Source organism: Ictidomys tridecemlineatus, chromosome 4 (assembly GCF_052094955.1).
Source record: "Ictidomys tridecemlineatus isolate mIctTri1 chromosome 4, mIctTri1.hap1, whole genome shotgun sequence".
NCBI classification, from domain to species: Eukaryota; Metazoa; Chordata; class Mammalia; order Rodentia; family Sciuridae; genus Ictidomys; species Ictidomys tridecemlineatus.
Window position 1 is genome coordinate 13,928,645 of NC_135480.1, and position 14,295 is coordinate 13,942,939.

General features: G+C 36.9%; 1 protein-coding gene across 1 annotated transcript; it reads left to right on the top strand.

Moving 5' to 3' along the window:
• The first annotated feature begins 13,365 nt into the window (after nt 1–13,365).
• LOC101964405 (olfactory receptor 5B3) lies at nt 13,366–14,295 on the top strand. Its single transcript, XM_013361254.2, has one exon. It carries the CDS (start codon nt 13,369–13,371, stop codon nt 14,293–14,295), a length of 927 nt encoding a protein of 308 aa, XP_013216708.2. The 5' UTR covers nt 13,366–13,368.

Genomic DNA, 14,295 nt, shown 5'->3' on the forward strand with positions numbered 1-14,295 from the left:
GTTCCAAGAAGCTTAAAATATTCATAATTGAGTAGTGATAGAACAGGTCTTCCTGCAGCCATTTTAGCATTGTTTTCAATATATATTGTTATGTACTTTGTTCTCCCAATATTCTATTGCAGTCAATTATTGGTGCCAATTATTAGATTGTATTTGCCATGCACCTGTTAATTACCATCTCATGTGTATACTCATTTTCCTAATGATTACATTAGAGTTCTTTATACAAACAATTCTAAAAGATGTATGTTTGTGTGCATGTGTGTGTGTGTGTGTGTAATGAAAGAGAGAAAGAAAGGTTAGGAAACGCGGCCTCATGCAATAATAGAGGTTGTCAAGTCTAATCTGCAGTGTCATAAGCAAAGACCCACAAGAAGTGATCATGTAACAGCTCACCAGTCTGAAGCCACATTACCACAGAAGAGCTGAATTAGTGCAAAGGTGCTGCCGGAGAATTCCCTCTTTCCCAGGAGCCAGTATTTATGTTATACTCAGGCCTTCAATTGCCTGGATGAGACTCATCCATATTATGGAGGGCTATCTATTTGCCTCTCCCAGTTTTCCCTAGTTTATATGCTGATATAATTTTAAAAACACTTATAAAGTGGACACATAAGAGTTAATCATCTCAAGTCCACTATTATCTAGTTGCACATACACAGATCTCTTTAGCATACTTAATCTCCAAATAAAGACAATAGCAAAGTCGTTCATCCACCTCCCATGACTTCAATCAGAAACACATGGTTTTCTCCTCAGTCATTGCAAAGCAATCTGGTGAAAATTACACTCTTGAAAACCCATAAATTAAAAAAAATATTATATAGAGTTAACAATACAGTGCTTAAAAAAAAAAGCCATGATATAAAGTCAGCACATTTAAGGGCACACAGTAATGGGATAACAGAGGGAAGAAATAAATATATTTCTAATATATGCATACATGCATAACAAAATAGTGAAACAATATTCATGATAATTACAATCTTCCTTTCTTGAACTGATAATGTGTTCATAAGAGGTATTCATGAACACCTACTGCTACTGAATCTTCTGTCATTCCTTTTCCTTCACCTAACATCTAAGTTTCTCATGATTCTTTATTTGGTAGACTGACTGAAACTTCTTTCCTGAAGAGTATGAGAAATTTATAGTGTTTCTTGAATTGAATTATAGTTTTCTATCGAATTTCATCACCAGGCATGGTAATATCAACAGAATACCTCAAGAATCTTCCATATTCCAGAGTGATCTTCCTTACCTCCATTATTAAAAAGCCATCTAGTGTTTGTTAGTGATTAACTAGCCATCAACACTGCAAATCTTCTTTACTAGCTGTTTATAAGGAAAGATACTCTCAAAAAGAAACACAGACAACTTGACCTCCAGTTCTAGTGCCTCATTATATGGCTAAAATACTCACCCCAACAATTGGTTGATCACTCTGAGAAAGGGTGCCATTTCAGGGACTCAGTGTTAGCTTCTGCTGTTGGAGGATTCAGGACTCAGCACTGGCTCTGCCCAAGGCAGTTAGAGGAAGCCTAAGTTGCTGCTGAGCCTTTTTGCATAAGCTCCATTGCTGTCCCAAAAGCCTGAAGGAAAATAGCAAAGGTGACTGAGAAGACATAGAATGGTATCTACAAACTGAATGACACGGCCCACTTGATTATTTAAATCCCTTACTCTGTAGATTACACTTCAGTGGGCATTGACAGACAGCCCAACGTTTTCAATTTTTTCATGGAATTTTCTATCAATTTTTCAATCAGATTCCTCCCATCTTCTAGCCCATCTCCTACTATCCTCCAAACCACAGGATATAACTTGGGAATTCATATTTTATGATGCATTTGGATATTTTTCCTTTTAAACAGAATAAACAGCCAGGTGTGCTGTCCTAAAATTTGCCCACTGAGTAGAAGTTCTTTCATCACTGTCCATGAGGGATGTAGCAAAACAGGATTCGGTGTTGTCACTGTCCATCTGTGTGTGGTATCTGTATATTATGAAAAGCCACTTATAAACCATGTGCAATCTTCCTTTATCCTTCCAAGTGATCATAGACAATTGTCTAAAGGTGCATATGGGGGGACAGACACATTGTAATAGGATACAGTCCATGGACTTTTGAGTCATGTCTTCATATAATTTACTTTTGCATTCAGGGCCTGCTTTGTTTATATATATAAACAAATTTATTTGTGTGTTTATGTGTATATATATATATATATATATATATATATATATATATATATATAAAATTTCTATTTAATAAGACTCCTTCTGTGTAGACCTCATTTTATCATTTGGCAGGTCAAATAACACCCAGTTTATTATAAGCAGCTCAGGCCAACTGTTTACTTAGTGGCCCATGAATAACATTTAGGATCTCCAAAATTCTAGCAGCAGACCAAAATCTGAATGATTTTTTTAATATGAAGAGAGAGAAAACTGTTATTTACAAGAAAATGGGTGGTATAGGAAACCACAAGTTTGAACAAAAGCTAGAATCAGAAAGTCAAGGTTGGCTTGTTTTCTCTCATATGTGGAAACTATAAAGAAAGAAAAAAGGATGCCATGAGGGTAAAGGGAGACCACTGGGGTAGAGCAAGGGGGTCAGTAGGAAGGGGGAGGGGAGAGCGGAGGACCTGGGGGATAAAGTTGATCAAATTATATTTCTTTTTTATACATAAATAAGTCATGGCGAAACCCACCATTATGTATTCCTACTAAGCAGCAATAGTGAAGAACCACATACAGAATGTCTTGGTTTTTTTGTGTTGGTACAAAAAATACATTCGATGTGGTCATTTATTTCTATTTTTTTTTTAGTTGTAGATGGACACAATGCCTTTATTTTATTTTTTTTATGTGGTGCTGAGGATCAAACCCCATGCCCTCTGCATGCAAAGAGAGCACTCTCCCACTGAGCTACAACGCCAGCCCCTGATGTGGTCATTTTTAAACAAAATTCATTCTTCTTTTATCTCTGAAGTTTAGGAAATCCAATATCAAGGTGCCTGGAAATTTGGTGGTCATAAGACACCTCCTTGATGCTGGGTAGAGAAGCAAGAAATGCTCTTGCATTTTCCCATGACAGAATGGGAAAAGGCTGTGAAGGCAAAGGAGCAAAACAATGGTCTAGCTAGTTCTCACAAGCCCTTCCATGAGGGCACTATTCCAGAACATGGTGGCAGAGCTTACCCACCCCGTGACACTCAATCACCTTCTGAAGACCCTGCACCTTAATGTAATCACACTGGAATTTTGGTCCCAACATATTGAATTTGGACAGATACATATATTTGAACCATAGCACATGGTAACTCAGATCTGTGATTTCAGTGTTTTATAGGGAAGTATTCAATAGTGAAATTCATGTATCTTAATTTACAGATCATACTATGGGCTACTCTGCTCCACATATTGTATATATGTCCACTATATATACATATGCATATACATATATAAATATATATGATTCATGTGGCTAGGAAGGCAGAAAAGTAAATCTACAGGTGGGCAATATGCTCAAGCCTCAGGAAAGATGATTGAGACCCTAAGTATTGTCAAAAATTTTTAATAGTACACAAATTCTATACTTCTATGTAGCTACATCCCGCCACTTCATGTTTGGTCACAAATTACATTATTATATTGTGTGACCAGTAACATTGGTTTACAATCAACATTTTATGCTTTTTAAAAACTGCATTTGAAGAACAAAGAAGTTACAAACAATAAGGGCAATTATACTTTCTCTTTATTTTAATGTTTAGTTAAATTTATCAATTTCTTGCTTTTACATTAAAAAAAAGGCTAATAGACCTGAAAAGTTATATAGTAATGGTTGAGAAAATTAACACAGGGTGTTTCAGCAATGGAAATATCATATAGAAATAAAATTAACCAAAAACAACAGAATTAAATGCACCATAGACTGAAAAGACCAAATAGATATCTACAGGACATTTCATCAAGTAGCTGCATCTGGAAGGTAGAGAGTACGCATTCAAATTATATGAGGGCCACAAAACAAGTCTCAACAATTTTTTTAAAATCAATATCATATTGAATGCTTTTCTGACCACAATGAAATGAAACCAGAAATCAATAACAAGAGAAAATTTGATAACTAAACAAATTCAGGGAAATTAACCTACTTTCAAACAATCAATAGATCAAGAAAGAAATCAAGAAGGAAATTGAAACATTTAGTGAAACAAAAAATAAATAAATAGAAACCCCACATATTAACATCTAATCAATAGCACCAAAGCAGTACTAAGAGGGAAGGTATAGCAATCAATGACTATTTCAAAAAAAGCAGAAAGATCTAAAATATGCACTCTATCACTGAAAGGAGACATAAAATTGGTAACTGGGCTACATACAAAAAGCTCAACATCACTAATAATCAAGGCAATGCAAATGGAAGTCACATGAAGATCACCTAAGCCCAGCAAGAGCAATTTCATCAAAAAGACTAAAGACTAGTAGCGCTGGAAAAGATGTAGAGAAAAGGAACACTTGCATGCTGATGCTGAGAATATGAATTTGTAGCACCATTATGGAAAACGGAAGAGAGCTTCCTTAAAGTATAAAACATAGAACTACCACAATCCTCCTATGGAGTATGAATTAAAAGGAAATGACATCAAGGAGACAGCTGCCCTTCCATATTCCTTACACCACAGTTCACAGTAGCTAAGAGATGACAACAACCTAAGTGTTCATCAACTTATGAATTAGTAGACAAAGTGTGGCACATGTATACCATCAAATACCCCTCAGCCATAAAAAAGGAAGAAATTCAGTAATAGGCATTAATATAAATGGATACTGTGATATTAGTGAAATCAGACCAGATAAAAAAGATAATCACTGAATAAGCTCACCCATACATGGAAAATTTTGAAGTTGGTCTCACAGAAGTTGAGAGCTAAACAGTGTGTTTACTAGAGGCTGAAGAGAGTAGGGGCAAGGGATGGATCAGGTAAGGCTGATCAATGGGTAAAGCCTTACAGTTAAAAGTGAGCCAGAAACTTTGGTGTCCCTAGGATTAATATAGATAACAACAATACACTGTACATTTCAACAATATAGACTAAATGATTTTAAATACTTTCATCATAAATGATAAGTGTTCCAGGGGATAGATATTTTTAAACTTCTTTAAACATTACCAAGTATATTCATGCATAGTAATATCTTTTGATACCTCATTAAAAGGTACGATTTTATGTTGTCATTTATCAGTTAAAATACAATGAACATTAAAACTCTAATAATCAGGTGGATCCCCACAGGCAGTGTAATTGCATCTTCTTCAGCACAATGGAATGAGGAATTTCAGATCTCTCCAGAGATCTCCAAATCTGTATAATTCTCATCAGATGTCCATGTATTAACCTCTAAAATCCCAATAGGAGTAAACACGATGTCAGTTTAGAAGAAAAATGCCCCATGCTGGGACCTCATTACACAGAATTCATTCATCTGAATGACAATCATTGTTAGTGCATCCAGGCCTTATTCTGACCCAAAGATTTGCTATGAAGCTTCAACCACAGTGAGAAAAAGACCCAAAGATAAAAAGTCACTTTGATGGACCTTAAAACAATGTCTCAAAAAATGCTCTTTGCAAATATTTTCTTCTTTCTTGGAACACTCCCTGATGTTACCGTCACCATGGTAGCCTGGGAATAATTTTTGTCCCGTCAAAAGAAAGAGATTCATTCTTCCATTTGCACAGTTGCCTCTTTGTCCTCACTGCCAAGCAGACTTACCACACTGTACTCACAGCAGGCAAGTACAGTGGTTAAACATTTACTCCAGGCATCAAGTGGCTTCACCGCAAATTTGGGTAAGAAGTTTAGAACTCTTCAGTTCTCAGTCTCTCTTCCATAACAGAGTAGAAAACATATTCTGTCGTCCTTTAGGATTTTCAAAAGGACTGCAACATGACTTGTACACAAAGTATAACACGATTTCTATCACATCCGTGATTCTGTGGGTTAAGTATGAATATCTATAATTCACAAAACCTGACACAGCATGGATAACAAAAATGGAGGTACTGAAGATCTATCTGGTTGTCCCCATGTCCTTGTCCTCTTTCACTCAGGAAAGTTCTAGATGGTAGACTATAAGATGATGATGATGACAATGATGATGATGATGACGACTCTTCCCTCTTGCCATAGTAATCAGCAGGCTTATTGCACGAGCAGGTGCGGCCATACATGGTGAGTGACAGAGAGAACAGAGAGAGCTCTTCACATATTCTACAACTTATGTTGTAGACATGTGGTAGAAAAAGTGAGAAATCTATATAAGAGGCTCATTTATGGCCCTCAAACTATTGGATCTTAAGCCTGGATACTGTAATTATCATATATGTATCTTGCAATTATGATTAAATGAAGAATACTGAATTGAAAGATAAGTATGTAGCACTTAGTGGCCCTAGATGTAACTGCCAATTCCTTATCAGAAAAAAAAATCATAGATTAAGGTATTCCAAGGGCCTCTTACATCACAGAAACACTGATACAAAAGCAAAACCTCTATGTATCAACTTGGTTAGATTTCTGGAAAATTGCCAGAGATACCTAGAAACAAGAATGCTGAATCAAGAAAAATTTGATGAAACATGGCATTAAAGAATTATTGGCCAAACTTCCATCCATCTCAGGAGAAAGGAATAGAGAGCCATTACTACACAAATCAAAAAAAAATGTATGCACCTTTAAAACTATTTTAGAAAATTCAACAACCAGCAACAAAAAAAAATAACCTTGGAAACAGGGGAGGATTCAACTTAGAGTTACTACACTATAATATTATAAATTTCCAGTTTCCAATCATAGGAAACAGATTTCAGAGAAACAAGAATCTACATCTCCTTTAAAGAAAATAGAAATGGACAGTAACTGGCCTCATGAAGGATGGGCATTGATTTTAGAAGAGCTTAGATTACCTGTTTTAGATACACCCCAGGAATTACGAAAATAATGGACAGAGATCAAGAGAAACTTAGGTAAATGATGCTTCTGCAAATATTGAATATCAATAAAGAGGCAAAGATTTTTAAAATGGACCAGATAGATTCAAGATCTAAAAAAGCACAGTAAGTGAAATAAAAAATTCACTAGAGAGTTTTAATGATGGTTTGAGCAGGGAGAAGAATCAGTGATGTTGAAGATAAATCAATTGCTATGATGCTGTAAGAAAGCAGAAAAGACACAAGAATGAAGAAAAAATAATTGGGCTCAAGAGACTACTGTGTGCCACTAAGTTTACAAACACATACCTAATTGGAGTAACAGAAGGAACAATGTGATGCAGAAAAGGGCATGGAGGATATTTAGAGTAATATCACAGAAACTGGATTTTGATCAAAGATATGAACCCCCTCTTACAAAAACTACCAAACTCAGAAGAGAGAAACAGGCCACTGAATTGGTAATGCAGTGGGCAGGGTTGTTTTCCAATGTAGCAGGGTTCACATATAAGCACTAAATAGTCCATGGTAAGCTGGGATTTCCATAATGCACTCACTCAAGACTCAAAGAAGCAGCAAGAAAAGTCTGACATGTGAATCTTGTGGCATAGGCAAATTTATGATGGTGTTCCTGAAAGTCAAACAGAAAGCAAGGCTGTTGAATTCATTTTGATCTATACAGCAGAAATTCTCATCAAGTGAGCAAAATCCACCACATTTGTAAAAGCTAAGAATCAACATCCATCAATTAATTACAATCTGTAGAACTAGGAATAGAACTGGGATTATAAAAAGATTGTTGTAAATCTCTCCTCACCTTCTCGAAATGTTTCTATAATCTTTTATTAAGGTAACTATGAGTCAGATAAAGTAGATCAGTACAACTTTGGGTGACTAATGGATACTATAGGTCTGATTAAAAAGTATCACTGTTGCCCACTAAGTGCAGGGTACTTTGGAGAGCAGATGATCACTGTAGTTAGGGCTTAGCCAATCTCAAACCAGGGCCAGTGGGTCACTAAACACATTCTGTGGTCCTGTCTTAATTGAATCATTATATTTTCCCTTTGAACTTAGTTACATGATAATGGCAAGAGAAGTCCCAAGGGAACTCATACACTCCAAACGTATCCTTAGCTCACTTTATTGTGAATGCTGAAAAGAGTCCAAATATGCAGGGGGGCCAACTTGCACACAACCTGGGAGAGCCAACTCAATACCATCCTGCATTGAGAAAGTTATAATAAGTCTGTTGGGGACTGGGGACTGAGAGGCAACTGTTTAAGTGACAAAAATGAATGTTTCTCTTTTGTTGGAAAAAAATTAAAAAAAAAAACTCTTCCAGGCAAAATCTGTAGTAGTAATATTGGTGAGTAATTAAGAAGAAATAATTTGCTAAGATTTATTGATATGTGTTAAAGAATGACCAAAAATGAAAGTAAAATAAAAGGAATAATTTTACAATTTAAAATAGTGAATGTTGATAAAGATATTAAATTATGTAACTGGCTTGCTGGTAGGAGTTCAAATTGGAACAGTTTCTTCAGAATACAGTTCAGCAGTTTGTCGTTCAAATAAAGAAACATCTGCCTTTGACAAATCAACTTGACTCAACACATTTACTCACATGACATGAAAGTTTGTATCTATGCAACTGCTTCCAACAGATGTTTATGGATCAGCCTTGTTTATGACCCACAAAACACTAAAACCAACATGAATTCTCCTCAATTGCAGAATCAAAAATCTATAAAGTCAGGCTGGGGACATGACTCAGTGGTAGAGAGCTTGCATAGCTTGAAAGAGGTTATGTATTCAATCCCAACATCACCAAACAAAACCAAAACCTTGTAAATTCCACATAATAGATGCTACTCTAAATAATAATAATAATAATAATAATAATTCTCCTATCTCATGGGTGCCAATAAAGATGGACTTCAAATGATGAGGTAAAGATGTAAGACTCAGAAATTACATATTTTAGTATACAGTTAAGGAACTGCAAACAAAGCCAAAATTACTTGGATAAATACAGTTTATTTGATGACAGGGAGAGCAAGTGGGAGAGGAAATCATGAGAAAATTCCAAAATTGTCATAGTGGTTACTTGACTATACATTAGACAAAATTCTTAGGCTTATACACTAAAACGTGGATATTACTGTATGAATATTATGTATTATTTAGAAAATCTAAAAAATTAAAGAAAACCCCAAGGAATACAAAAGCATTCATACACCGTGAAATAACTAACTTGATTCCCTCAAATTGTATAATTGCTTCTTCCCTAGGCAAGTTAGGTCAGGAGCTGGGGCTAGTCCCCTCGGGAAACCTCCAAGTCTCTATAATTCTCTCCAGGTCCCCATGCCTTCACCTCTGTAGTCCCAACATGACTTGACACCACGTTGCTTAGACTGAAGCACTCCGTGCTGAGCTTCAGTGGTCATTGTTTATTTGTGTGAAAGACCATCACTGTGAGCACACTCAAGTCTTCTTCTGACCTGAGGATTTTCTGTGAGCCTTCAACCCGAGTCAGGGAGACACTCAACCGTGAAAGTTATCTTGATGGACATTCACATGATAACCTCTTACAGGGTATTTTATACACCTCTCTTATTTGTTATTTATTCTTATTGTATTTTTTAAAGACACATTCTGTAAATTAGGTGAAAGATAAAATCTTATCATCTTCATTTTGCTAATGAGGAAGGCATAGTGATCCCTCCATGAAACAGAAAGTTTGAACAGTAAATTCAGAACTTAACAGTAAATTCAGAATTTTTAACACTAAATTCAGATCCATGTTGATGTTCTGTCCTCTGTTTTTCTATGCCTTAGACAACTCGGATATTTTGACGACTACCTGAGAGAGATCCTCTAAGAGAAGGTATGAAGTACTCCAAGGCTGACTTTACCATCAGATCAGACTGACCTCGTTCTCCCCCGGCAAGCTGGTAAGCCTTTGGTACACAATGTACACAGTGTTCTGTGTACATTGCTCTGTGATTCATGCAGAGTAGGGGCAGCTGTCCTACTGAGGCGATTTAAAAAGAGGAAAAAGGTGGTTTCCACGTTTTTCTAAAAACTCTGGAAATCTGTTATATGGCTGTGAAAAGAAGACTAGGGGATTCTCTCTAGCCACATGAACAAAAGGTAAGACAGGTGACATTCTGGTGAACTGGTGATTTTGTTTTTATTATGCATTTACCTAACATTGGAGGTGAAAACAAACAAAGTCAAACAAACAAAAAGTTCAGAAAAGTGAAATGATCTTATTTAAAAACTGTCAAAGTGTCCTAAATAAATTAAAAAGCTACCCACTAGCTGTGGATTGTGCAAGAAAAGCAATCTTTCATGTTTATCTTACAAATACAGAGGAGGTTAAGTGGTTCTTTGAAAGGCACAGAAAGAATTAATGGCAGAATCAGAACTTGACTCATAGTAATGTTCTTTTCTCCATTTTCCCTGTCTTAGAGAAGTTGGAACCTTGGACCACTGTGTGAGAGAACATTCCTCTACTAGTATCTATGCAATACCCATTGCTGAATTTCATGATTTCAGATGGACTATTCTGGACTGACTGTGTTTGTCTTCTTACAAACTAATAAGCTTAAGCAGTCCATAAACATTTTATTGAGAAGTTTAAGTCATGCAAAAGCAGTAGCCTGCCTATACCTACAATGAGTTACATGAAAGGAAAGAAATGTTTTCAAAATATTTCTAAAATTGTGAGGTTTAGACTGGGGTATAAATGTCAAAATATGTATTATAATAAATTTAATGATTTATATGACAAATCACATTTTGTCCTAAAACTTATAAACAAAAATTAAGATAGACAAAGCTTTGATTAATTATGTGGTGCTGTTACATTTTCATCTCATTGGAGGTTAAAGAATTAAAAACCAACAAACAAAAACATAGTATGATAAAATGATCTTCTTTGCATTGTAAAAGGATTCTAAATGAATTAATGTACTCTGCCCTGCATTTCAACCATTTCAGACTCATGCCATGGTCATTCTGGGAAGGTGACTGTAAGTCTTGAATCTTGAATCTTTCTCGTACTACATATATAATTTTAGAGCATCACATACCATCCCAAATCCTCAGTGTCCTTATTGATAATGTAACAATAATAACACTTACTGTTATTTGATCCATTTTATTCCCCAGTACCACCCCTTTCCCTCCCATGTTCAAATATATAACAATAAATTCAATTTTTAGGTGTAATTATAATGCATCAATTAACCAATGGATGCAAGAACAGTAGAGTAGAGGAACAGGATCAGGGAAAGGAAAAGTGAAAAGAAAACATGAGGTTTAAGGGAGTGAAATAGATCAAAATATGTTTGTGCATGTACACATATGTCACAACTAATCCTACAGTTCTGCATAATTTCATTGCACAAATATCATATAAAAAATAATACTATCTAAACATGCTCACACATACAACACTTACATGCAAACTCCTTGTCATTTATTTTAGAACATGGTATTCTTACTGTGATCATGTGTGTTAACATCAGTAACCATGATGTCTTCAAGGACACTTGTAAGTTGAAATTGTCAAAGACTTTTGAGAAAGATGTTAGGGAAAAGCCGTTAATTTTGGAAGGCTATATTCTAAAGGCTTTAATTCAAATGAGGAAATTGAAAATATTCTTACTATGCAAGAATCAGCTCAACATAAATATTTTACGATATGGAACTTGCCACCAAAACAGATCTGTCAGCTAACGGCAGCTTATCAATTGAGACTCTCAAGCTTGGTCTATGATTTGGCTATGGGACAACAGTAGTGAGAAAAATAATGGGTTTTAAGAACGATGGACTCTTTTATCCAAATTAAAATGGGTAGCAAGGAAGAAATTCTGAAGATGATCAGCTCTTACGGATCTGCAGAAGCAGAGATCATACACTTGAATCAGAACAGACTGAGAATCACTGGAGAGCACAGAACAGGACATGGGCCCTAATGTGGGAGAAGAGGCCCACTGGGGAGTCATGTTCCAAGATTCCAATGTCACCCCAATGAAGCCCTGCATGTCGGCATCCACCGTGACTAAACCAGGACAAAGGCCAAGATCCCATCCTAAACAAAAACATCCTGATGGCTACACTCTGCAGGCTGTAGTCCTCTGGGCATTGTCTGTCTTAGTTCTCACAACATTAGCTCAAAGCAGGTCTCTTTACTATCTTCCTTTTACAGATGGAAATTGGATGTCTGAGGGGTTGGGATAGGACCAGTAACTCCTGGGTGGTAAATGGAAGGTCTGATATGCATCTCCTCCAAGAGCCTAAGCTCCAGGTGTTCTGTGTCTTGGTGATGTATCTTCACTCAGAACAGCATCTCCAGGCAGCTCAGGGTCCCTCCACCCTTTGTTGCCCTACCACACCTGCTGTGCAGAGAGATGTGCTATGATGCTTCAAAGCCAAACTCAGCTTCAACCTAAATCAATATTTTATGCTTCATCCACAGCAACCATATCAACGTGGGCAGAAATGCTGAGGATAATAAGCATGATATGGTTGGGAAAAGCTTAAAATGCAATTCAGATTTTTTTTTCATTTATTTATGCTACTTTTGTTATTGAAGAGGGATCCATGTAACATTCTGGGCTTTCGATTCTTTGTCATCCAATTAGATATAAATATAGAGTGAACAAGAGGAAAGCCCCATCTAATTAATTATACCCTTAGGTCGCCATGAAAGCTCAAACACTGAGTTTGAATAAAAACAGAAAAGCAGTAGTTATGAATTCATTTAAAATAAATTTGACTTAAACTTAGGTGAGATCCTTAGACTCAGGAACTACACCACAGGTGTTAAAGGTGTGCCTGGGTCCAGAGCCAGGATTGTCAATTAACATTTGTACAATGACGACTAGATTACCCTGCCTCTTGTGCGTCACTGTATACATGAAATAACAACTAATAAAACTCATGATGCTGTTGAGAGGAGACAGTGGATACACATCCTCGGGTCTACTGCAGTTCTGGGCATGTGGGCAAAAAGGGAGGGTCAGTTTGTCATGAATTCAGGAGAGGATCCTGGGCAGATGCATCCTCAATAGTCCTCATGACCAAAATATTAACTAATTACATGTCAGATAAGAAATGTGTGTAGTTTTAAGATTGTATACATGATTGATTAAGATCCCAAAGATTTGACATTATGTAACCCTGTGTATAATTACTGCATCCAAATTGATTCTGATAACCATGCTTTTATTAGAGACTCTCAAATAACATTGTGTACATGTGCTCTCAAATGTCAATTCTATTCTTTTTATCATACTGTTCTTTTCTCCCACATGTATATAACATATAGTGATTGGCAGCTATCACTGATGGAGAACAGGACAGAAGTGACACAGTTCATCCTGCTGGGACTGACCAATGACCCAAGCCTGCAGCTTCCCTTCTTTGTGACCTTCCTCCTCATCTACACCATCACTCTGGCTGGGAACCTGGGGATGATCCTGCTGATTCTCCTGGACTCCCATCTCCACACTCCCATGTACTTTTTCCTGGGCAACCTGTCTCTGGTGGACTTTTGCTACTCTTCAGCTGTCACTCCCAAGGTCATGGCTGGGCTCCTTTTGGGAGACAAGGTCATCTCCTACAATGATTGTGCTGCTCAGTTGTTCTTTTTTGCAGCCTTTGCTACTGTGGAAAATTACCTCCTGGCTTCAATGGCCTATGACCGCTATGTAGCAGTGTGCAAGCCCCTGCACTACACCACCACCATGACAACACGTGTGTGTACCTGGCTGATCTTAGGCTCTTACATTGTTAGTTTCCTGAATTCCTCTATCCACACTGGGGACACCTTCATTCTCTCCTACTGTGAGTCCAATGTAATTCACCATTTTTTCTGTGATATTCCAGCAGTGATGGTTCTCTCTTGCTCGGATAGGCATGTTAGTGAGCTGGTTCTTGTTTCTATTGTGAGCTTCAATATCTTTTTTGCTCTCCTAGTTATCTTAATATCCTACATGTTCATATTCATCACCATCCTAAAGATGCACTCAGGAGCAGGATATAGGAAGGCGCTGTCCACCTGTGCCTCCCACTTCACTGCAGTCTCCATTTTCTATGGGACTGTTATCTTCATGTACTTACAGCCCAGCTCTAGTCACTCCATGGACAGGGACAAAATCTCATCTGTGTTCTACAGCATGGTCATTCCCATGCTGAACCCTGTGGTCTACAGCCTGAGGAACAGGGAGGTTACGCGTGCTTTCTTAAAGGCCAAGAGCACACTCATTTGTTAG

Excerpts from the sequence above, each read along its gene's own strand:
- LOC101964405 (XM_013361254.2), top strand. The coding sequence starts at position 13,369 with ATGGAGAACAGGACAGAAGTGACACAGTTCATCCTGCTGGGACTGACC.